The sequence below is a fragment of the Macrobrachium nipponense genome, chromosome 27 (assembly GCF_015104395.2).
Source record: "Macrobrachium nipponense isolate FS-2020 chromosome 27, ASM1510439v2, whole genome shotgun sequence".
Lineage (NCBI taxonomy): Eukaryota > Metazoa > Arthropoda > Malacostraca > Decapoda > Palaemonidae > Macrobrachium > Macrobrachium nipponense.
The window spans coordinates 32127417-32152348 of record NC_087216.1 but is presented as its reverse complement, the minus strand read 5'-3'; the positions used below and the strand labels follow the sequence as shown (position 1 = coordinate 32152348).

The following is a 24932-nucleotide window of genomic DNA, read 5'->3' as shown; positions in this document are numbered from 1 at the left end:
ATAAGGTAAATTAGTACATTTCCTCCAAAAATTAATCTGGCTATATCTGGAAAGCCCTACGCAAGTATTTCCAAAGGGCGCACCTTCGTCCCAACCACAGCCCTTGTCCAGTTAGCACCATTCATCTCACCATGGTTCCACATCACGCATCCTCTTTGTGTGTGACAGAACCCCTTTACATACTTCTTACAGTTTTCTACCGACAGGTGCACCTACAGCAGGTTTTCTCAACACCCTTGCACCCGACTTGGATGTCAGATTTGAGCAGTCATCGGGTTTATCAAATGCAACATTTAGTGTGAATGAGGAAAAAAGTTCCCCATGACTCGGTGGCTGGGACAGTAATTCTCCCTCCCTCGCTCTCTCCTCTCTCTCTCGCTATATATATATATATATATATATATATATATATATATATATATAGTATATATATATATATATATATATATATATATATATATATATATATATATATATATATATATATATATATATATATGTATGTATAAAATACACCTGATGATGTTGTGAACTGAAAAAATTAATTTTTTTCCTGGATACTAATTGAATCAATGTTTTCGTCTTCAAAGAAGCTTTATTTTCACATTAAGTTATCTCATTATCATAAACAATGTCTGCTGCTTCGTCTATTTTACCTTTTAGATCCACTGTATAGCAGGATCCTCCTCCTCCCCATCACTTGACCGGTCTTATCTCTCTTGACTGGTTCCACCTCCTCTCTTCTTAGTACATGGCCATAGTAACTCAGACGAGCTACCCTAGCCTTCTCCTTTACATGATATATTCCATACATTCTTCTTATATCTTGACTTTCCCTCCTTTCCAGTAGCGATATTCCAGCAATCCATCTCATCATCCTCATCTCGGTTCTTTCCAACAGTCCCTCCTCTTCCTCTAAGTCCCCAAGTTCCTACCCCCTTATAATAATACAGGCCTGATAACTGTCTTACAAATCTTCATGTTGATCCCTAATGCATTTACATTTAATTTGGCAAGTTAATATTAATTTCTAAATAAAAAATGGAATTTTGTTCCTTCAGTATTCAAAATAATTATAGCTGTTGTTTTCAGTGCTAAATTTACTTCTGGTGACTTCTTGTCTTCCTTGTTGGTTTTTATTCTTTCACTTCAAAAAAAGGAATATTTTTTAACGAGAGAGGCAGAACTGATCTGGCAATTTTGAATTCAGAGAAGGAGAGAGGTGGAATAATGTCCGAATGGACCGGTTTATTGGAGAAAAGTTGTGTAAATATACTGTAGGTGGCACTTTGGTAGCTGCCTTTTGACGCTTCCTGTTCACTACTTTGCTTTCAGAGCATTTTGGATATTTCGACATTGAGTTCACCGACATTTCGAATCAATACTTTTTACCATCAACTATTTGTCTGCATACCGTTTTATACTGAAATCTGTGGGGAAACTGTTGTTTTGCTTGAGGAAAATCATTTGATGATACTGGTACTTTGAACTGTCATTACACTGTTGCATGCATTTACGTGTTACTGTAAATAACGTAAATCAACCTACTGTATGCTACGAATCTACCAGCTAAATGATTATTCTAAATTGTTACATTAAAATAGTACCACTTGTTAATTAACAAATTACTTTCTCCTTAAACAGAAGACTAGACTAAGATTTCTAGCATTTTGTTTTGTTTTATGACGAACAATGCTTCTGGGAGATGCTGTAGCTGAAGCAGTTTTACCGGTTTCAACCAACCGCTACCAGTTCTCTCTCGGCGTCCCAAAAGAGTTCTGACACTTCTTTCTACTCTACCTGTTCTATATCCATATGGAATCAGCATTTTACCCCCAATCCCACAGACTATAAATTTGCTGAGTGTGAAAAATATATTAAATTCAAACATGAACTGACATTTTGACAAAAAAATAATCATGAATTGGCATCCCGCCTCGGAAAATAAATTCCACAGTAAAACTTTGTACAAGCAGCGTGAATGTCTTCATTGTTCACAAGACTCACTAAGGCATGTTGTTGTAGGGGTAGTATTTCCAAGCTTTTCTCTATTACCCAAACGAAGACGCTTGCACTGAAAATGAATTGTTTGCTACGCACTGGCACGAAAAACATGCTGCTTTCACGGATTTAATTCAAAGAGCTTTATGGCAGTCGGCAATGAGGATTCACCAGAGCATAAACCAATAACACCTTGTAGCAGCAGTAGGCCTGCCTATGCACTTCAGAAAGCTAGATCAACGCTCTGTAAAAGAACTGGCAATAAATAACTGTTTTATTCCTTAGTTCAACAGCAGACGACTAAATATTGATTGACTAGAATACATTTCACTTCACAGCAACTGCCTAAAAATAGTTTAGTGACTAGTATCATATTGGTCCAAGCTGCACCGGGAATTTATCTTAGTCTTCCATTAAAAAAGCTAAGAATGATGACCTGAGTTGACCTTTGGATCAAACACCTGCAGTGGTTATACTTCTGACCCAAGATGAAGGATTCACTTACCAAAGAAGCGTGTTTTCAGAGGTTCCCAGAGGGAGCTAACACCATTCCAACGTAGGTACGTAGTATGTCATCGGAAAAACCTTTTTCCCCTTCCCCTATTTTGACAACTAAGATTGCAGCAAGACGAGAAAATGTCTCGCTAAAGAGGCATGTAAATGTACGGTACATATTACAAAACTGGACTGTCAATAGCCATGAACATATAGAGATTGCGTTTGCAAAAACAAGTCGAAAAGACGATACAGACACCATTCATATCCACTTGACCGTGAGGTGTACTAAGTTAACTTGAACTGACTATGGAGGAATGATCTTTTTTGTATTTCCATGGAGGACTTAGGTCATGAGCGAAGGATACCGCTCTCCCTGTCAAGTCGATTTGGCTAAACCTCTCTCTAACTGGAGGCAATCCAGCACCGCAGCTCCAACTGAAGACCTGAGGAAATGCAAAACACAATCATTAGTAATTTAGTTTGGCTCAAAGGATATATGTATGCATTCAGTATATATATATATATATATATATATATATATATATATAATATATATATATATATATATACATATATATATATATATATAATATATGTATATCTATATAGATAATAGGTGTGTGTAAATGCTTAATAAATCACAGTAGTTGTACGTGACTTCATTATATACCACAGGAAAATGATAGGCAGAAATCTGTGCCAATCGCATTTGTTGAGGCATTGTCCAGGAACAATGCCTCAATAAAGGCAAAAGTGCTTGGTACGGATTTCTGCCTATCATCATTTTCCTGTGAGTGTACATATATATATATATATATATATATATATATATATATATATATATATATATATATATATATATATTATGTATAACTGGTTCACGAAGATATGGAACGTGATAAATGTATAAACAAAGGCAAATGCCACGAAGGAAAAGTTTATGAACGGAGTGGTTGCTAGGCCTTTCGACACACAGTCCTTTACTAGCAGACTAGTCTGTTGGTAAAGGACCGTGTGTCGAAAGGCCTAGCAACCAATCCATCGAATAACTGTTCCTTTGTGGTATTTGATATTTTATATATATATAAATGTATATATATATATATATACTATGAAATATAAGTTTTGTGTATATAAAACGAAGAAAAACCCACACAGAACGAAAAATAAACTGATTTAGCATTGGAAGGAAACAGCTCTCCTCTTATTCAGGCTTTCCGGGTTTCACTTAATCATATATATACATACATATATATATATATATATATATATATATATATATATATATATATATATATATGTATATGAATTATATATATGTATATATATATATATATATATATATATATATATATATATATATATATATATATATATATATATATATATATATATATATTACATATATAATAATTATATGTGGCCCTTAGAAAAAATAAGCAGAGCATCTTCCTGTGCGTTTTTTTTTTTTTTTTTTTTTGCGATATTTCATCTTTTTCTCAAACTACCTCTGCCTACACATGTGCGCGTGATTCCCGGAAGGAAAACAATGCAAAACGTCCACCTCCCTCAATGCGGGTGTAGGGTGCCTGGAGTACTGGGCAGCCATCCAACAGAATGCCAGCACTCCTGTGTCTGTCTGTAGCCGATCAGAAAGCAACGCCTTCAGACCTTGTCTTCACTCTCCCCTTGCTCCGCCCTTCAGCCTCATGTCTCTTGTGTATTCTATTTAGGTACTGGGATTCTTATCTAAAATTAAGGATTTACTATCTAGTCTAGTGGTTAGTGTCGTGGAATACTACTCAAATGTCGGGTCTACGATGGGAAGTTGAAACCAACATTCTTTGGAAGCTTGAATTTCCAGTCAACGACCCCTGTGTGTTTGTTCCATGTGAATAGCTTTCGTCTACTGAAACAATGAACAATAATTACGTATTTCGTTAAGTTAGCTCTTGATCGCGTTGAGCGGTGATACAGAACATACCAAAGCTTTTGGCCTTCAGACCAGGATGGAGATGGAAGTGTGTTTCGACTTCACTACGGTGATTATTCAGTGCTTAATCACTGTGTTGTTGTGACTAGTTACGACTAAAGGGCCCCATACACTGAACGATTGTATGAACGATTGTCTGTATCGTTCACAAAAACATTGTGTATGGGCTTGTCTGAATGCAAAAGTGGGCGGAGCTTCGTGTCTGAACGATTTCAGCGGGAATCTGTCACGACGAGGTTGCTGGCTTGCAACTGAAGTCTGTCATACACAGGTCGTTCAATGTATGGGTTTGTCTGCGATATAACGCTATCGCGCACGTCTCTTCTAGAGATGATGCCATGTCTTCTCGAGACAAAATCTTTGTTCAGACTGAAATCGGTGCGGAGATCGTTCACACTGTCTGAACAGTGCGTGTGTGTGTCGATAACGGCAATCGTTCAGACAGTCATCCATACAATCGTTCAGTGTATGGCGGCCTTTATGGTTCTCACCCAAAGTACTTTCATAAAAAAAAATTTCCACCACACCTAGTAAGGTTTAGTGCAAGATAAAACTCCTGCAAATAGACTGTCATTTAGAAACAGTAACTATTTTCATTCGAAGTGTGCATAATTTTGACAGAATTTTTATAACAGAGGTTTTTACTTCCATGTGATTTTTAAAAAGCTAATTTCCTGTTTATCATATGATAATCTTTTTCTAATAAGCTACTTAATTTAAAAGAGCTTCTGCTTCCTCACTTGAATCAAAACGGTTATTGCTGTTCGAAGTTCGCAAAACTTTTGATGCATTATGAAAGCGTCTTTAACCTTCCATACAAATTTTTCATTTATTTTTGTTGACTGGAAAGAATAAAGGTATTATTTTTCAAAGTTGCAAAATTACAGAAATGTGTTCCAAAATTATTTTCTACATATTTTATCACCTCGCCATGTCAGGTTTAGTCCATGAGGGATATTTGAATTTACTTTTATTTTCTGTAAAAAAAAATTTATTGTTTTTTTAAATTTGGCTGAATTGTTTGTGCTTTCTAAAATAACTGTTAAAGTTTATAGATATTACATTTTTACGTTTTTTCTATGATGAAAGTTTTCATTAGCTTTCATTTGAAAGCAAATTCTTAACCTGCATAATATGATATCTATTACGGTGTCTTCATACACGTATATACGTAAATAACCGATCTTATACCAATTAGTTACCTTTTTCTGTTTACCTATGGCATTCCCTTTTGCATTTGTCCTGCAGCAGTTCCAAATTAGTATTTAATAAATAAATATATACATATATAATATATATATATATATATATATATATATAGATATATATATATATATATATATATACACATATATATATGATATATATATATTTACTTATATCTATCAATATCGATATATAGAATATATATGTAATTATATATAATATATATATATATATATATATATATATATATATATATATTAAGGTCAGTTAGGCTCTACTAAGAACTTGACCTGACATCTGTAGGCAGATGCTGAATCATCAGGTGTTATTTTTCAGCAGAGTTCTTCCATAAGAACAGCTGGAGGACCGGAATGAATCATTCCTATCAGTTCGCATCCTAATAACATAGTCGGCCAAAGTACAGGCTTATTCCTTCGACTTCCCTATTTATCTTATCTTTGAGGTGAAGATTTTCACTTGTCTCATTCACATGACTAATCTCAGTCATCAGGAGAATTCCTCAAACTGTTGCCAAAGGTCGTCTAAATCTATATGTTCATATTTATTAACATTACTATTTCTATCACTACTGCTGGGGCCAAGGAACAATCCTAGTTGGAAAGGCAGATTGCACCAAGCCCAAGGACACCGATAAAAAGGAATAAAGAATAATCTTAGAAGGGAAACAACTAAGGGAAAATGACGATAAATATAGACAGATACTAGATAACATAAAAATAAATTACATGAATCTCAAATAACATATGAAGTAGGGTTCATGTCTACTTGCTCAAAAAATTATGTATATAATATATATATATAGTCATATCATATATATAATATATATATTATATATATCTATATAGATATATATATATATATATATATAGTTTAAGCTTCTAGAGATCCAGCGATTCAACACTAGGTGATCATACTATAATTTGGTCAGGTCAGGAATGAAAATTCTCGAAGTCTGTGGCATCTTACCCCACGAAAATAAAGGCCCGACTGTTAGAATGAACGGCATATTTAGACTGAAATGTTCCGGCAACGTTCAGCCTACGACTTACCGTTCATGAGTAAGGAACCTTAGACTGGTGTAATGCTTAATGCACATGATATTTAATTGCGTTTCTATACCAAGTGACTAATTCCAGTCGAAATGCTTTATGCTGGTAAGGGTTTCATGGAAAGTTGTGATTTTGTTTGCTAGTAACGTGTAAAGCTGTGTTGCGAATGATTTCCCTCCTTCTAATTTGTCCTTTGCTAACAGAGGAAGACTGCACAGCCAATTATTAGTGGCATGGATTTTTTGTATCTTGGTCTTGAACTTTACTTGTTCGTCTTATTAACGACTTAAGGCCATTGCTGACCTATCAAATATTCCGCTTAAACGTGACTGAATGAGACAGGAAGCCCTTTCGTTTTCTCGAGTAATTAATAATACCAAATATCTCATCATTAATCATACCAAAAAATCTAATATCTCGAAACATGCCTCATACTACTTATCTTTTCATAGTCATGGAGTTTAGTCAGACCGTTCCCTGAAAACAATTTTGTCTAAGGTCACATCGACATATTATTAGCTCATTTCGGTTCCCAATTCAAGATCATTTGTCAAATATTTGCCTGTAATGAGACCAACAGCGGATGCAACTTCTGGTAACATAGGTTTGGATTGTTCCTTAATCGTTTATGGAGCACTGAACGCATATAAAAGAGACTTCAATTCACAAGTTTTCATACAAATTCCTGAAGAGATTAGTGGATTAAATGTTTCTTTTAGTAACAGCGCAAAATACGGCGATTTAATATTGAATTAAAACTATCAAGAAATTTTCCAATACAAGAACCCTTAATTAGAAATCATAAACTAAAGTACTCAAAATTCTATCCAGCAAATGAAACAAAGTAACGTAATAAGTACCAAGTCCAATACGAGATATTCTACAAACATTAAAGATACTGTACTCAGGAAAGAAAAGTTAAAGATACTCTACAGGAAAGAGAGAAGGAAAAGGTACATAATGCATTTTTAGGCTGCAAAGCCTCTTAAAATAGTGCTTACGCAAAATCCCAAAAGGTATGCAAAGAACATAATCTACCTCTATATCAACAGATTGTAAATCGTAAAAGAAAATACTTCTAACGCTCAAAATTACACGAACAGATAAATATATCAAAATAAAATACTAAAACTAAGGAAAAAACAAAATGAAATCACTTTACCCCACAACCGTGAGCATATTTTGTTAGCTTTTCCTACAATAGTTGGATGGGTAAAAGGAAAGATGGTGGACAGGGGATAGGAGCTCTTTTTCCGGCAGGTTGCAGTCCAGCACCGTGGCCCCTACAGATGACCTGCAGGATGGCAAATGGATTGGAAGGAAAAGAATTAGTTGGACGACCACAACCGGGGTTAACCTTAATACCCAATAGGATTTCAACAGAACATACATCATGACAGAATGTGTCCACAAAGAAAGCCTGGGAGGAACACAAACAAATATATGTGTCGGAGATGAGAGTTTAGGTTTGAGCAAATGGGGAAAAATATCAACTAACGCAAGACTACTGTCTTAAAGCAGCGTCATAATGGAAGTACTTCCTTTAAATAAGACAAAGACAGATGAGTCTCTCTTTACTTTTTTTATTTTAACTTAAGGTCATTCCTTATCTACAAACAGGATCAACAGTAAAATGACCCTGGATCAGGGACAGCTCACAGATTCTGTACTGGATGCGATTGAGAACACGCCAGGTTGTTTTTAACACCTCCAGCGGGTTAGCCCCTCAAGAATATATATAGACACCACAATGACAACTATGATTAATGAGAGTTTCAGAACAGAAAGGCTGGGTCATCAGAATTTTATTAACTAAAAAACCTTAAGGAAATTTCTAATTGGATAAATCCTAAGTAAAGAGACTGGAAAGAGTCTGAGAGAATTCATTTCAGCAATTAAAATCCTGACTAAAAATCGGTACATCTAGAAAAATAAGTCATTGAATATATTGAACGGGAAATATACTCATTTATGAATTCAATTGTGAAAAATAATTACTTTTGCTGAAATGGATCCCGATAAAAATATATTAGCATAAATGAGAAACTACTGCTAAACACCAGAAATCAAGCTAACAGTTTGAATCACAAAACATGCTAATCAATTTTATTTCCATGTTCACGGGACTCCTTTTAATACCATCACACTAAATGTAGGTAAGGTTATGCTAAAATATTACATCACATTATTGGCTTGAAAAAGAGAGCAGGATATGAGAAGTATAACATTGAGACACCCAACTGACCCATAGTGTGCCTCAACAAGTCCTTCGATCAACATCCAATAAATCATCAATCACTTGGGATAAAAATGTACTACAGTAGTTTGAGAAGGACTTGGCATACGAATACATACTTCTTTTTCAAGCCCTTGAATAAATACATGCTAAACTGTAAGACCTTTTGATGGTTTCTTCCATGAACACAACTTACATTCGCCGTCCTTACATATTTCACTGTAAAATTATGGCGTTGTCTTACCTTCTTGCTAACATGGATGTCACCAACACCCATTTATTAAGTTTGGCATCATATCGCTCGACCGAATTCAGAGAGGAGGACCCGTCGTTTCCGCCCAGAGCGTAGAGGAACCCATCGATCTCAACGACTTCGTGGGTTGACCTGGGAGTGGATGGGCAAAGCGTCATGGGTGAATGAGACAGTATATGCTTGTGGTCCCAATTGCACAATCAGAAACGTTTATGGATAATTCATTCCTGTATTTTAAATTGTAACCCTTTAATTCACTGTTAAAAATCAAACAAAGTGGGAAATTATATGTAAAGTTTGAAAAGAGAAAAAAATAACTGGTTCGGCCAATAATTATTGAAAAATAGTACATTGAAAGTGTATGAGATCATTCATTCAAGTGAATGACTCCCATAGAAAAGAAGTAAGTCATTCTTTTCAAAGTCAGATTGCTTTAGAAAGGGAAGGTAAGAGAGTGCAGGCAGTAATTGACATGGGAGAAGAAAGGACCCCTCAGACAAAGTCCCCTCACCTAGTATATGTTAAGTCGGGTGTGATGTTGTGTACTCACTGAGCCCATTTTAGTACTGGTTCCTAGTTTTTTTTTTTTTTTTGTTTTTTTTTTTTTTTTTTTTTAACTCCTTTATCCGTCCTGAATATAATGCAGCTTTGAAAATCTTGTTTGTCAAGACGGGAATGTCAGAGAAGAATGATCAAAATCTGAATGAACAGAATCTTGTGAGGTCTTTCAAAACCTCTTGGCCTTTGGTGAAGAAACACTTTGGGGATTTATTGGAATTCTGATTAGTATCAGCACAGCTTGAAGGCTCTACATTATATTTGTTAGGGTGCTAATAAAGTCAGACTGTACAGGTGACTGAGCAGTAAGAACAGTTGGTAACAAAGGATTTTCATGAACTTCAGGTTGAACTATATAATGTTTATTACTGGCAATTATATCAGAAACAGAACAATCTAGTTTGAAATTAAAGGAGTTACTATTTGCTGACTGATAAGAAACACCACTACGGGACTTTACAACTGAAGCACGAGTAGTTCCATGGGTTCTGTTATCCCATAAAACTAAGTGTCTTCCTTCCCAAGGCTGATGAAATTATCAAGAGCCTAAATAAACCTCTCTTTCTGTAATAAATATGGAGGGTAAAATTTCTAGTTGGGAGATGATTCACAGGAACAAATAAAGCTTTTTACAGGCTTAGATCATATTTCCAACACATGAATATACTCAAAGCACTTGAAACATTAAGTTGGTCAATGTTTATAAAGCTTAACCCATAAACGAGCATGGGCATTATCAATAAATTCAGAAGAAACGCCATGAAAATGTAGGTATTGGCAGACAGCTAGATAATTTTCCTGACATGGATCCTAATTGCCAACATGCAAAACGAACTTGGGACGCTCTTTCACAGTATTCTTGTGAGCTATGCTCTAAAACATATTCGTTATTTAATCTGATTCTACCTCATTGAGTTTTTTTTTTTTTACACTGAATGAATGGACACGACATAAAACTAAAATATCAGGTTTTGGTTACAGCTTTGGAAGCAAAATTTTCAACCTTAAAAGTGACATGAGAGTCATATGAGACTGGGGTCCTCATGAGAGAGAGTTTGAGTCTTTCCACATGACCAAATTATTTCATACAATTATGCAATTATGCAAAAACTCATGATTAGATTTCTCACTGACATTGTGGAAGTACAGCACTCGCGAATGAGCACTTACACCAGCAGATTTTTACAATCCTGGTAGGTTGTTGGCTTTAATAACAATATCGACTTATATCTAAAGTCAATTCAGGAGTCCCAAGAGTAAAACTTTCATTATTCTTCGCACATCAAAACTAAGATAAGTATCCCTGTCTTATCGAAACTGCTTTTTATTAAAAGGGTAAACGTAGTTCTCAAATATTCTTTGTCCCATGGCATTTACATAGGAACTTGAAATGAGAGAGAGAGAGAGAGAGAGTGAGAGAGAGAGAGAGAGAGAGAGTAAATAACAAACCTCCGCTCACTATCTCCCTCTGTCACCTACCTCCTGGAATGCATGGCTGTGATGGGCTCCCACGTGTTCCTTCTTGGGTTGAACCTCTCTGCAGAGGACATACACATTGTACCGTCATTTCCACCCACGCAGTATAACATCCCTCCCAGCAACGCCGCCCCACTGCTGCTCCGGCGACTCATCATGGGCGGCACCGACATCCACTTGCCAACCCTGGGATCGAGTCTCTCGACGGTGCACTGGTAGTTGGTCGAATCGAACCCTCCCAAGCCGTAGATGTTATTGTCTGTGAGGAATAAGCCATGAAAAGTCACTGAAATACTGCGGGTTTTTGTTGTTGATATATTTTTTTTTTTTTTTGGGGGGGGAGGGGTTGCTTTCAATAAAATCAGGGCCGGTTTGAAGCCTATTTGACGATTTTCATCAAACCGCGGCAACCGGGCCTTCAGTTGTTGGGGTGTGTGTGTCGGGGGGGGGGGGGGGGGGTTGTTTTGTTACGGTGGTGGGTATGGGTGGGGGTTATGGGGGGGCGCCAGTGTTACCGTTTGAAGTCTTCTCTGTAACCTAAGAGGAATAAACCGCCACCAAAAATATGAAATGAAAAATGAGGCAGTATTATTCCCCACATTACAAGCCTACTGCACACTATATTAACAAAAATGTTCTTTTTGGAAAATCATTCTTGTATTAGACCTTTTACAAAATCGTCTTCATTTCTATAATTTCCTATATAATTGGGCCCCGCAATTCTTAACACCGGCCCTGATTAAAATAATCTTACAGCTGCACTGGACAATCAGTGATGCAGACCGATATAATTGATGCTGCCCCATCGATGCCAAAGTGGCGGAATGTGTACTTGGGTGACCACTGTCATGAACTAAGTTTTTACGCTTTCTCTCTCTCGTCATACAAAAAGAAAATCGACGTCTTTTCATTGAGGAGTGGCTGAGGATAGCCATGATTCTGATATCGAAAATAACAGTTTCGGAAGTGAGCTCTCAATACCAAGTGGGTGAAGCATTTGTCTTCAAAATAAGTGACAAGTGACGTGGAAATCAATTAGGCAAACAATGAACAACAGAGAACAGATGAATGAGGCAAAAAAGTAAATAGAACGTAAGCTGAACTAACTTTATTCTGCAGACTGATAATGTAAGTAAAGGGGGCTTCTTATTCATCATCAAAATATTGAAAATGTAAACGTTAATGGAGCACAAAAACGAATGAATAGATAGATGGCTGTGGAGAAAATGAAACTGAATGTTATGCCAGATAAGATATTATAAAAAAAAAGGATGGTAAAATGAATGGGAAAATGACAAGAGAGATGACATATAAGAAAAGACAAGTCTTATCAAATCTAATGACACAGACGGGAAGAGAGCATTAAAACGGGGACGAAACCACACGTAAATAAAGAAAAGCAAAGAGCAGTGAGATAAAAGATGATAAAATAGATGGGAAGCAATGACTTGAGCAGGAAAAGGCACAAAAGAGAACGATGGCAAAGATATGAGGTGAAATATTAGAAAACAGATGGGAACAGATGATCTAAAGAGGAGCTAACATCAAACGCAAAAAAAACAGGATAAACAGACAGGTGAGAAGACATAATAGATGGGGAATAAAGACAATGGAAATAGGAGAGGAAAAAATTAGTGTGAATTAAATATAAGAAAATGAATGGCAAGAGAGCAGTTAGACAAGCAAATATTCCAAAGCAAAAAAATAAAGAAAAAATGCAAGGGAGATGAACTGTAAGGGAGATGAACAATAAAAAAAAATCTCATATCAAGAGGAAAAAAAGACAAGTGAGACATAGGAAAAGAACATAGATAAAATGTCAGTATCTAAACAACAGTAAAATCAAATGGAAATGGTGGAAAAAGGCAAAGAAATGAAATAAAAGAAAATAGACTGGAACGGACCATTCCAACATGAACACAATCAGGAGCATTCAAACACAAAAAAAAATCAAACGTAATGAAGAGGAATGCTGGAAGTAAGAACTAGCATTATTGATTAACTAAAAACTACCCTCCATTAAAAATTATAACGCTTGGAAGAGAGAGAGAGAGAGAGAGAGAGAGAGAGAGAGAGAGAGAGAGAGAGAGAGTACAAACGTACCTAGTATTGCCACACGGCAATATCTTCTTCTTGTAGCCATGGCAGGGCAGGAGGTCCAGATTCCAGTAAGAGGATCGTACCTCTCAACGCTGCTAAGACAACTCGCTCCATCGTACCCTGGATTGTGATAAATAGATTTCCTTTACTGCTTTTGATTAGATATATAAAACAAAGATAGTTACCATCGAAGCATATAAATGTAGGGTTAATATCTCCATTTTCTTGCTATCATTATGAGTGAGGGAAACGGTATGAATGAATGTGTCACCCTCATGTAACTTGAAACCAATGAATCTAGACTTCTCCTCTAATCTGATACTGCTAGATTGAATTGGAAATAAGTAAAACATGCGCCAAAGTTTCTATGGTGCAATCGAGTTTTCTGTACTTAGAGGGTCCTGGAAACTCTAAGCCACGGCCCATGAAAACGATAAAAAAAGATATTATTTTGGTCATTTCATTACCCTGAAACCTTGAGAAATCGGTCAAGGTGAAACCAAAGAAAGGTGAAATACATTAGCTTCAACGTTATGGTCTCCAAGTTGCATTAGACTCAGACAATTAAAATCAATAATAATAGCAGTAGTAACACGTTACAAACATGGCACAATCTAATGATAATGATACCAATACCATAAGATAAGATTTTTCGTTTTTACTTGTGCTTACCTCCCACACAGTATATGAGACCGTTCGTCACTCCGATTCCTAAACACGACCGCTTGGTGCCCATGGCGGTGATGTTGATCCACTTGTTGATGCTCGGGTTGTACATCTCGGCCGACGACAGGTCACAGGCCCCGTCGTACCCTCCCATGACGTACAGATACCTTCCAAGGGCGGCTACACCTGCTCGAGACCTGTCAGAATAGAATCAGACGTCGTACTATATCCTGCGGTTCTTCGGAAGTATTTTTTGAAAGTAAGATTCTCTCTCTCTCTCTCTCTCTCTCTCTCTCTCTCTCTCTCTCTCTCTCTCTCTCTCTCTGACAGGGAAGGACAATATAGAAGCGTTTCCTTAAAAGTCTGTTATGACTATTGACCTTAAAAGGATATTGTGTACTTATCATAATGACATTCTGTCGAATGCTGTGGGTGGCAACTGGAAGAGAGAGAGAGAGAGAGAGAGAGAGAGAGAGAGAGAGAGAGAGAGAGAGAGAGAGATAACAACTATGAATGATCAGTTAATGTTCTATTAAATTGTGTGATATAATGATAAAAAAACGGTAGAGCACCGACGGGAAGGAGTAATAGCCAAGTAAATAGTTCAAAACATCATATACCTCTCTCTCTCTCTCTCTCTCTCTCTCTCTCTCTCCTCTGTAATAATGAAAAAAAAAACAGCATATAAAATCCTTACAACAGCAAAAGGTCTGCTTACTCATTTATTAGTTTGTCAAGAATGAATATTTATTGCCGCAAGAATTTTTATGTGATCTTAAACGACTTACTGTAGTTGTCTCAAGAAAATGACCCATAAAATTGATCTTCGGGAGACGGATCTTAACACAATAGGCAGATGGCTACGTAACAAACAACCACCCCCTCCCCTCCCCCACAACAACCCCACGTCAACAGCCCCAGAAGAAATCCTGAACGCAGTCTCACGGGAACTTTCCATGACTGAATGAGAGCGCGAACCGACCATATTGATCAATTCTAATACTACAAGGTTTTTACGCTCATTGTTTTTCACCCGTACTACGAAAATGTCTCTACGCGTAGTTTTACTATGCTTATCCTAATTAACATTAAATTTTTAACGCGATGGCAACAAAATATTCGGTAACAATATTATTAGAAAACAAAAATCTGCTCTACTTAGCCAAGCTTCATAGAAACCTCACTTGAGACTAAAGAGACATTTAGTTTTCCATGCTACTGTTGCCAAAGTTAAGTGCAGGTCGAAGCAAAAAGGTGTGTTAATGTAAGCGATGACAAACCTGCATCTAACACAGTTCATTGACGCTGAGATTAAAACTATTTACGATTTGCCTTAATCAAATACCCAAGGATTTTAGAAGATGTGGCATGGTACTCGCTTTTTAAATATATATATATATATATATATATATATATATATATATATATATATATTATAATAGTGTAGTAGTAAAAGCTTCACTGACGTTCTGGATTTGAAGGATCCTGGGTTTGCGCCCCGATCCAGGCAAGTCTATTATCGAGAAAAAAAATTCCCCTTCGGTTAAGCATATATGAAAATATATAATTCCGAGGTAGAGCGAATTAGATATCAAAGGACATTGTAGCTCGATATATGTATATGAATCACGGAAAAGTGATATGACTTATATATATAATAATATATATTATATAATATATATATATATATATAATATTGGTGTGTGCGTGTGTGTACATGCATAAATTTCTAACACGCGTTAAAAATTTATTTCAATGAAACAAGTTCCATTGTGTTCACTCCCATACCGCACGAAAGTTCGCTATCATTCGTAAAGCCTCATATATTTATAACTGTGATAAAACTCACTGCAACCCGTTTTAGGTCTTTTGTCCTTCCTTTACTAGAATACGGTTCTCCTGTGTGGATATCTGCTTCTGCCAGAGATTTACCTCCTTTAAATAGATTGGTTCGTGGTGGCAGGTTTCTGTTTTATAATATTAGCATTTATGACTTGGACCATCGATGGATGGTCTCTTGTTTATTATTTTAACAGAGAACTTTCACATTCACGATTGATCCCTGATCTCCTTTAGCTGCTGAGAGCAACCCGATTTGTTGAACAGCTGCACCGATATGCTGTAAATGAGTCTCGTTGTCGAACTTGTCAATTCCAGAGGTCCTTTATTCCTCACACTGTTGGAGTGTGGAACAGACTCCCAGAGGATCTCGTGCAGTTGGAAGTTCAAAAGTTCAAGCGTGGATGCAATTCATATTATTACCCTAATACTATTTTCCTTACATTTTAATGCAGTTTTATCTATTCATTAAGCTATTCGTTTGTTTTCCTCTTTTCCTTATAAGTGAGATCTCTTCTTTCTGTATTTCCCTTTACCTACTCCTTCCTAATGAACACATATTTAGAAGCTTGAAATTCAAGAGAGAGACACGGGATTGTTTAGCAGCACAGTCTTTTACCTTTACAATTGTTAAATTGCCTTTGTTAAAAGATTGCTATAAATATATCAAGCTTTTGACATTCGCCTTCATGAGAGGGAATTTCCATAACAGGACACTGACGTCAATACATTTTATTTTATATCAGGTAAATAAATATGAGTCATCCATTACAGATCTCTTATAGAAAACGAACTATATGATGTTTACAGAAAACGGATCCCTTGGGATTCTATTGTAAAGACCTGACTGTCATACCTTCTATAATTCATCGATGCTACAGGCATCCACCTGTCTGTGCGTGGATTGTAACACTCGACCTCGCTGTGGATCGCGAAGAGACTTCCACCTCCTGAAAAGAAATACATGTAAGCAAACAAGTGACCAAGTGGATCCGTGAAGGCTATCAGTAGTATAGTCAAATGAGGCTTTGACAAAGTTTCGATAATGTTAAGATGTCATACGTGTCACACTACATCATTCAAACAAACCTACGAAGTTTACTAAGAATTAGACGATATGATATTATCTAATATGGAACTTAAAATCTTCTTGGTTATGATAAAAATTAAAAGTAAGGTGTAAATATAAGTATTATGGTGTTTTCGGCCGAATTACTTACTCCATAAGAATAGTGTAAGGATGAATAACAAACCACGTCAGATATTTATAATGTGAACGTAAAATATAATAAGACGATGAAAAAAGGTACGAAAATTATCTATGCTTCTCATCTGAAAAAAGAAATGGATTAAAATATCTTCTAACAAAACATAGTTGACACAACAAATTTTGCAATAGACATACAAAACAAGCTAAGAAAGCCATAAAAATAATCTGGCTTGTTGTAATCTTTATTAAACCTCTACCTTTATCAGTTTTTGAGCGGTATAACCCTGAGAAAATGTGAGCTTTCTGAAAGGTTCTCATTATCCCCTTTCCAATCGAGTATCAAATGAGTTATTAGATCGTATGACACTGAATTTATTACCCTAAACTGAAACTGAATGTGGAATAATAATAAATCAAATCAGAAATCCAAAAGGATAGAATGGAATAAAAATATCACTGATTCTTGTGGAGTGACTACTTAGATGGTCATTAATACGCTGATGATACTACACATGAGTGGAATGTAAATCCCTGCATATATCGCCCCCCCCCCCCCCCCCCCCCCACCCGCCACACCCCCACAGAAACCAACCGGCAGTGTTTCTGAGAACTTTACAAGGAATAAGGATTTAACAATCAAGCTTTGTCACAACGAAGGAAATCCTAAGATGTTTAAGACAACACCTTGATGGATGCAGTGTGCTTATTTGCCACTCATCGGAATGACCAGCAAGAACTTGACTTCACTGAATACAGCAGATCGGAAACATAAAGGGTTGAGACAGCAGGAGTTTTTTGTGCTGAAAGACATTCAGACAAAATGAGGGAAATCCAGCAAATGATAGTGGAAGGTATTGAACGTATCGTTTTGCCGAAACGAAAAGCTTAATATGCTGAGTATCGGTTTATGAAAATGTTTAAATTCAGTAAAAACAAGTGACCAAATATCCCTTCTTGGTAGAAAAATATGTAATTATATCTATAGTTATGAAGCTTTAAAATCATATCCTACACATCTTCCAGGTTTCATTGTCTAAATTTGTTTGCTCCATCCTTCTTCCCCACCATCATTATTATAGTAGATTCACATCACCCGTGCATTTGCTGTCTAGGCCAGTCCCTTACGACGCTCCTGACTGGCTGTTGATAAGCCAATCACAGGGCTGGAAACTCTGTCTCTCTCGAGAGTTCACACAGGGAGGATGTATGTTCCACCTCTCCTGCTTGATATGTCTTTCAAAAGTACCCCTCAAGAGAGGTGGAACATACATCCTGCCTACGTGAACTCTCTCGAGAGACTGAGAGTTTCCAACCCTATGATTGGCTTATCAACAGTCAATCAGGAGCGTCGTAAGGGACTGGCCTAGACAGGAAATGCACGGGTGATGTGAATCTACTATAGTAGCATCTGGTACAGGATGCATCTCGCCCCTAACAGGCTGCTCTGTCATCACTTTGATGTGAAATTCTCTCGTTGGTAATTCTCCAGCAACTGTAGTACCTGCTTCTTCTGCTCGTTGCTTAAGTTGCCACTGGTGATGACATTTCAGTATGTCTGTTCCAACCAGCCCTCATCTAGAATTACTTGGTCATCGTCAGCTTCCTCCTCGCTGACAGTCGCGCTCTCTTCTTTGATGTCAGTTGCTGCTACTTCGCTCAATCCCTCTCGCTATAGCTGGTCATGATGTTCACATGACGTGTATGTATAGCTCTCCGTCAAATATTAACCTTGTAGACTATGCGATTAGCCACCCCCCTTGATTTCGTATAGCCTTCCCCACTGCAACACCAATTTGTTTACTGCTGTTGGCAATAACACTAACATTTTCTGCCCAACCTTGGACTGAGAATCTCTGGTCCTGATGTCATAATGTGCCCAGTAAAGTCTCTCTCTCTCTCTCTCTCTCTCTCTCTCTCTCTCTCTCTCTCTCTCTCTCTCTCTCTGGCAATTCCTCAGCTCCTAAACATGTTGGTAGGCGTTTCACACCTGTGATGGTAATTGCTTCATAGCAAAGAAAGATAAAGAATAGGAGAACGCATTTTCGAGAAGTTCGGCAGCAAGGAGGTTTTCACGCCACTGTTGGAGGCGCCTATGTTCGTGGTTGTTCCAGAATCGGCAGGAGTGTTGTGGATCTCGTCGTTACGTGAGAAACGCCGCGATTTCTGATGCAATACCTCGTCTAGATTCATCAAAGAAGTTCTAGAAATCCCTGGAGTCGGTGACGTTCGCCGTAGACTCCGCCCCCAGAGTGCCGTATAAATACGACGAACGAACTTTGGAGAGCAGTGATCGTAGAAGAGAGAGAGAGATTGTAAAAGAGAGAGATCACCAGTTAGTAAGAGCCACCGATCAGATTATCAGTGAGAGATCAGCAGCAGTGATCGTCAGAGAGAAACTAGAGACGAAGGAACCGACGAAGCATCAATCAAGAAGAAAAGTTGCTCGAGAGTTTGGTTGGATATTGGTCTAGTCGTCTTCAGGTGTGGTCTACCGTGTTATCTCTACGTTGAGCAGACTTCGGAGAAGAAAAGGGGAGAATTCCTGCCTTACAAGAAGATTAGTTTCTGCAATACGGAGTCAAGAGGACGTCCTCAATCGCAGATCTACTTTCATGAAGCCACCTCTTCGAAGTGCCAAACTGTTTAGCAAGTATTCTTATTACCTCACTGTTTCCCCCAGTTCACGCAGTGTAAGATTCTATCTATTTATGTAAATAGGAGATACCATTCTGCATTTACCTTTGTTAGTAAGCTTGTAAATAAACCTTTGTTGTGTTAGTGTTTCTTTCTATATTCATATCCCCAGTTTCAGCTGTTTGTGTTGATAAGTTTTTTTTTTTTTTTTTTTTTTTTTTTTTCATATCGAACCTGAAGCGGACCTCCTTCAGAGGCCGTAACTTTGTCTCAGAGATCTCCAGTACGTAATTCCATGGCAATTTGTATGGAACTTGTCTCAAAGTCCTTTCATACACTAGCTTAAAGAACAGAATAGAACAGAATATAGAATTTAGGTCAAAGACCAAGCGCTGGGACCTACGAGGTCATTCAACGCTGAAAGGGAAATTGGCAGTAAAAGGTCTGAAGGGTGTAACAGGAGGAAAATCTCGCAGGTACGCTATGAATCAATTGTTAGGAGAGGGTGGAAAGTCAGATGGAAGAAAGAAAATATGAAAGGAGATACAGTAAAATGAGCGAAAGGGGTTGCAGCTAGGGGCCGAAGGCACGTTGCAAAGAACCTAAGTAATGCTTGCAGTGTAGCAAATGAGGTGCACTGACGGCACCATCCCTCTACGGGTAATTGTTGTTTATAAGCATATTGAGTGTTTACAGTTATGTGGTGCTTTTTGACAAGGTTATGTGAGGAAGGGTACAAAGAGACCCTCAAACATCCAAAGACTTTTTCCATTCACCCTGGTCTGGATTCTGTCACTATCCAATGGGTCCTTGACTCTATGTGAGTGTTTATTAATACCTCAGTCACCTACTTTTCATCACACTTACCAGAATACTTACGGACTGAGGTTTTTCATCTGATTTGATTTATATAGATTTTTGGCATTATGCCAAGCACTGGGGTAACTAAGGCCATTCAGCGCTGAAACAGAGAATGACAGTAAACGGTTCTAAAGGTGTAACAGGAGGAAAACCTCGCAGTTGCACTATGAAATAATTGTTAGGAGAGGGTGGACAGTAGGATGGAAGAAAGAGAATATGAACGGAGGTACAGTACAAGGAATATACGGGCTGAGGGAATAGCCGAGTGAGTCATACTGAGTTCATTCTTTTCATAATCCTTAACATTTTTATATATGTAAATCTACGTACATAAAGGGGAAATATTGAAGAAATTCATTCACACATGCATATATGTATAAATGCAGAGGTAAATACATTCAAAAATTCAGTCATGAACAAATATTTGTAGGCCAAATATCACAATTGATCCCTGATCCCCTTTATCTGCCGAGAGAGAGCAACCAGATTTGCTGAACAGAAGCACCAATATGCAGTCAAAGTGCCTCCTTCGCTGTCGAACTTCTCAGTTCCAGGGGTCCTTTATTCCTCACCGGTGGACTATGGAACAGACTCCCAGAGGAAGTCGTGCAATTGGAACTTCAGAAGTTCAAGCGAAAGTGCAAAACATTACTACACTAATAGCACTATTTTCATTGCATTTTGATACATTTTTATGTATTTGTTGATTTTATAATTTATTATTATTTTTAACAAGTGGGGTCTCTTCTTTCTGCATTTCCCTTTACCTCCTCTTACTCCTTCCTAATGAACACCATATTCTGTGGAAGCTTGAATTTCAAGTCAATGGCCCCTGTGGTTTGTATTGTATTTTTTTTTTTTTTTTTTTTTTTTTTTTACGTTGCACGGAACCAGTGGTTATTCAGCAACGGGACCAACGGCTTTACGTGACTTTCGAACCACGTCGAGAGTGAACTTCTATCATCAGAAATACACATCTCTCACCCCTCAATGGAATGCCCGAGAATTGAACTCACGGCCACAGAGGTGGCAGACCAAGAACAAACCGACCACGCCACTTAGACGCAAGGGCTCCTAAGGAATTGTTCCATATGAACAGGTTTCATCTTAATAATAATAATAATAACAATTAATAATAATAATAATAATAATAATAATAATAATAATAATAATAATATACCGGAAGAAGACCTTCATTAATAGAGGTTTTATTGAAAATAATGGCTATTTCAGCCGCGATTATTTTGTATAGAAGTTTCTCTATTCTTCTCATTACTGACTTTTCTTCTGTACTCAAATTGGTTGTTAAAACGTTAAATGGCGATTCATGTAAAAAATGTGGTATTCGTCAGATTGAATATATTATTCAATTTGACACATACCACGTTTTTGACATGAATCCCCAATTTGGCGTTTTAATAGCCAACTTGAGTACAGAAGCAAAGTCAGTAATGAGAAGAATAGAGAAACTTCTATACTAAACAAACGCAACTGAAATAGCCATTATTTCCAATAACAATAATAATAATTATAACCAATACTCAGCTGGTCAACTAAAAACAGATTTTCCTCTTACCACAAGCAAAGAGATAAGGCTTCACGCCCTCAGGCTGCCGCTCCTGAGTTCTCGGCGACGTGAGAGTGGACCTTTGCTCAGGCAGCAGATGGTATTTCAAGGCCTCCAGCAGGAGGTGGTGACAGGCGGAGTTTTCCCTCACGAGAGGCTCTGCGTCCACATTCGAAGTCAGGAAGTCACGGTTCAGGAGAGGAAGACGCACGTGTTTCAAGAGCTGCGAAGAAAAGGCGAGACGAAATTGAAATCTTGTTCGAAAGGAAAAAGTGAAAAATTCTTACGACAATAAAGTCTTACCTGGCGATTTTGCCATATCTACAACATTGTAATGAAAAATACATAAGTGTTAGGCTAAAATTGCATATCAGGAACTGAAGTATGTTTTATGTAAAATTATATATATATATATATATATATATATATATATATATATATATATATAATATATATATATATATATATATATAGTTACATACATACATATAAGCGATTACCACAGGAAAATGATAGGCAGAAACCCAAGCGTTTTCGTCTTTTATTAAGACATCGTCAAGGAACGTATTTATAAAGACGAAAGCAGCTTAGATTTCTGTTTATTATTTTCCTGTGGTATTCCCGTATTTAATGAAGTCACGTGCATCTACTGTGATTTTTTTAAAGCATGCATACATGCATATATATATATATATATATAATATATATATATATATATATATATATGCTGGAGGAAGGAATAAAGGAAGTTCATTTTCACACCCCAGGATCAAGTGATACAATAATTAATTTGTGGTTACAAAGTCAGATCAGTTCATAAACATTAAAACTCCCGCAAAACTATTTAAAACCTAATTGCCTAAAAATATTACTGACAAGTAGTTCATCCAGTTTGTACACTTGGCAAACAAATATTAAGTACCAGATCTTTTTTAAAATCATGAGACACATATTGTCCAATAAAGAGACATCTGGCAGTTCTAGAAAGGGGCGGAGCCCTAAAGTCTTATCGTGTTTGTTGTTTGCTTGATTTCTAACAACTGTCAGTCATATTTCCTACAACACTGTAATCATTGAATGCGGTAACAGACTCTACATGGTTCATTCAAGTTATCTTTGTAGCGACAGTCCAGAAAATATGAATAATTTGTCTTTCAAACCTACCGTGAAACCACACTCATATTTGGCGATTACACTAAAATGAAATAGAATTCGTGCGTAATTCGAGGCACGATCTTCATTAATGAGAGAAATTATTTCAAAATTTGGGCAATATCCAAGGGAAATCGTGTGTGTGAGAGAGAGAGAGAGAGAGAGAGAGAGAGAGAGAGAGAGAGAGAGAGAGAGCAAAGTCTGCGTTAATGTAAGGATAGGCCTATCTGAAGAGCTATTTTATTCAATATACTTTCTTTGAGAAATTGATCGATAATGTATTTGTAAAATGTTTTTTATAAATGAAGTGAGATACAAGTGGACAGAGAGAGAGAGAGAGAATGGGGCTATTTGAAGAGGTATTTTGTCCAATATATTTAATTTGAGAAATTGATTGATAATATATTTGTAAAATATCTTTTACAAGTGACGTGAGATAAAAGTAGAGAGAGAGAGAGAGAGAGAGAGAGAGAGAGAGAGAGAGAGAGAGAGAGAGAGAGAGAGAGAGAGCAAAGTCTGCGTTAGTGTAAGAATATGCTTATTTGAGGAGCTATTTTATTCAATATATTAACTTTCAGATATTGAATGATAATGTATTTGTAAAATATTTTTTATAAATGAAGTGAGATACAAGTGGACAGAGAGAGAGAGAGAGAGAGAAGGGGGGGGGGGGGGGGGCAAACTCTGCGTTAATATAAGAATAGGCCTATTTGAAGAGCAATTTTATTCAATATATTTTCTTTGAGAAATTTATATTTGTAAAATATTTTTATATGTGAAGTGAGATAAAGTGGACAGAGAGAGAGAGAGAGAGAGAGAGAGAGAGAGAGAGAGAGAGAGAGAGTATTGGCAGAGGACCTCTGACGGGATCACGGGAGAGTGATGAGTCGGTGCACAGTTTCTTGGAATGGCGGGTGGCAGGGCTGCCAAGATCGCGTTTCACCATACTACCTAAAATTTCCAGTGACTATAGCATTCAAATTAATATTCTAGGACATTCATACTTGAGTCTTGAACGGATTCGGCAGTTGCTCTGACTGCCCTGACTTGCAAAGATGGTAAAAAGGTGTACAAAATATTCAACCATAGGCTATGGTACCTCTTCCTTTCATCGGTGAGTCTACTGTTGACAATCAATTTCCATCGACAAAATATTGACGAAAACAAAACCGCGTAAAGTAAAAATATTTATTACCACGAATAACTTGAGATCTACGGCAAAAGCAGTACGTTTTTATATCGTGGAAAATAAATGTTAATGTACTGGATCTTTAGTTTTACGGCCAGTAATGCACCCGTGTTGGCCGTATACTAGGCTTAATCCGAGCTTGCTTGGAATGGGAGCATAATCAGAAATTCTTCCAGTTGACAGCTTACTTTAACCTTGATAAGATTTTCCTTCATATATATATATTTTATATATATATATAAATTAATATATATTATTATATAATATATAAATATATTAATATATATTAAATATATATATATATAATATATATTCTATATAATTCTCTGTTGTTATTCTTCACACGATTATATATATAGCATTGAAGTGTGTAAGAAAAATAACAGAAAAAAATAAAATAAATGACTGTAAGTAAAAGAACAT

The 24932-nt window shown here is 36.8% G+C and overlaps 1 protein-coding gene across 4 annotated transcripts in view; it reads right to left on the bottom strand.

Annotated features, from left to right (window-relative positions):
* Positions 1–521: 521 nt before the first annotated feature.
* LOC135200999 (kelch-like protein 17) overlaps positions 522–24932 on the bottom strand; it is a 148790-nt gene continuing 124379 nt past the window's right edge. For 3 of the 4 annotated variants that reach the window (XM_064229808.1, XM_064229807.1, XM_064229809.1), the window contains exons 8-15: positions 22178–22391; positions 16753–16846; positions 14064–14254; positions 13395–13511; positions 11295–11550; positions 9249–9389; positions 7931–8062; positions 522–2942 (exon numbers count right to left, since the gene is read on the bottom strand). In XM_064229808.1, coding sequence (XP_064085878.1) covers positions 7954–8062; positions 9249–9389; positions 11295–11550; positions 13395–13511; positions 14064–14254; positions 16753–16846; positions 22178–22391 — 1122 coding nt within the window. In that variant the 3' untranslated portion in view covers positions 522–2942; positions 7931–7953. The remainder of the gene's footprint in view (positions 2943–7930; positions 8063–9248; positions 9390–11294; positions 11551–13394; positions 13512–14063; positions 14255–16752; positions 16847–22177; positions 22392–24932) is intronic. The other variant, XM_064229810.1, reaches the window with a different exon arrangement.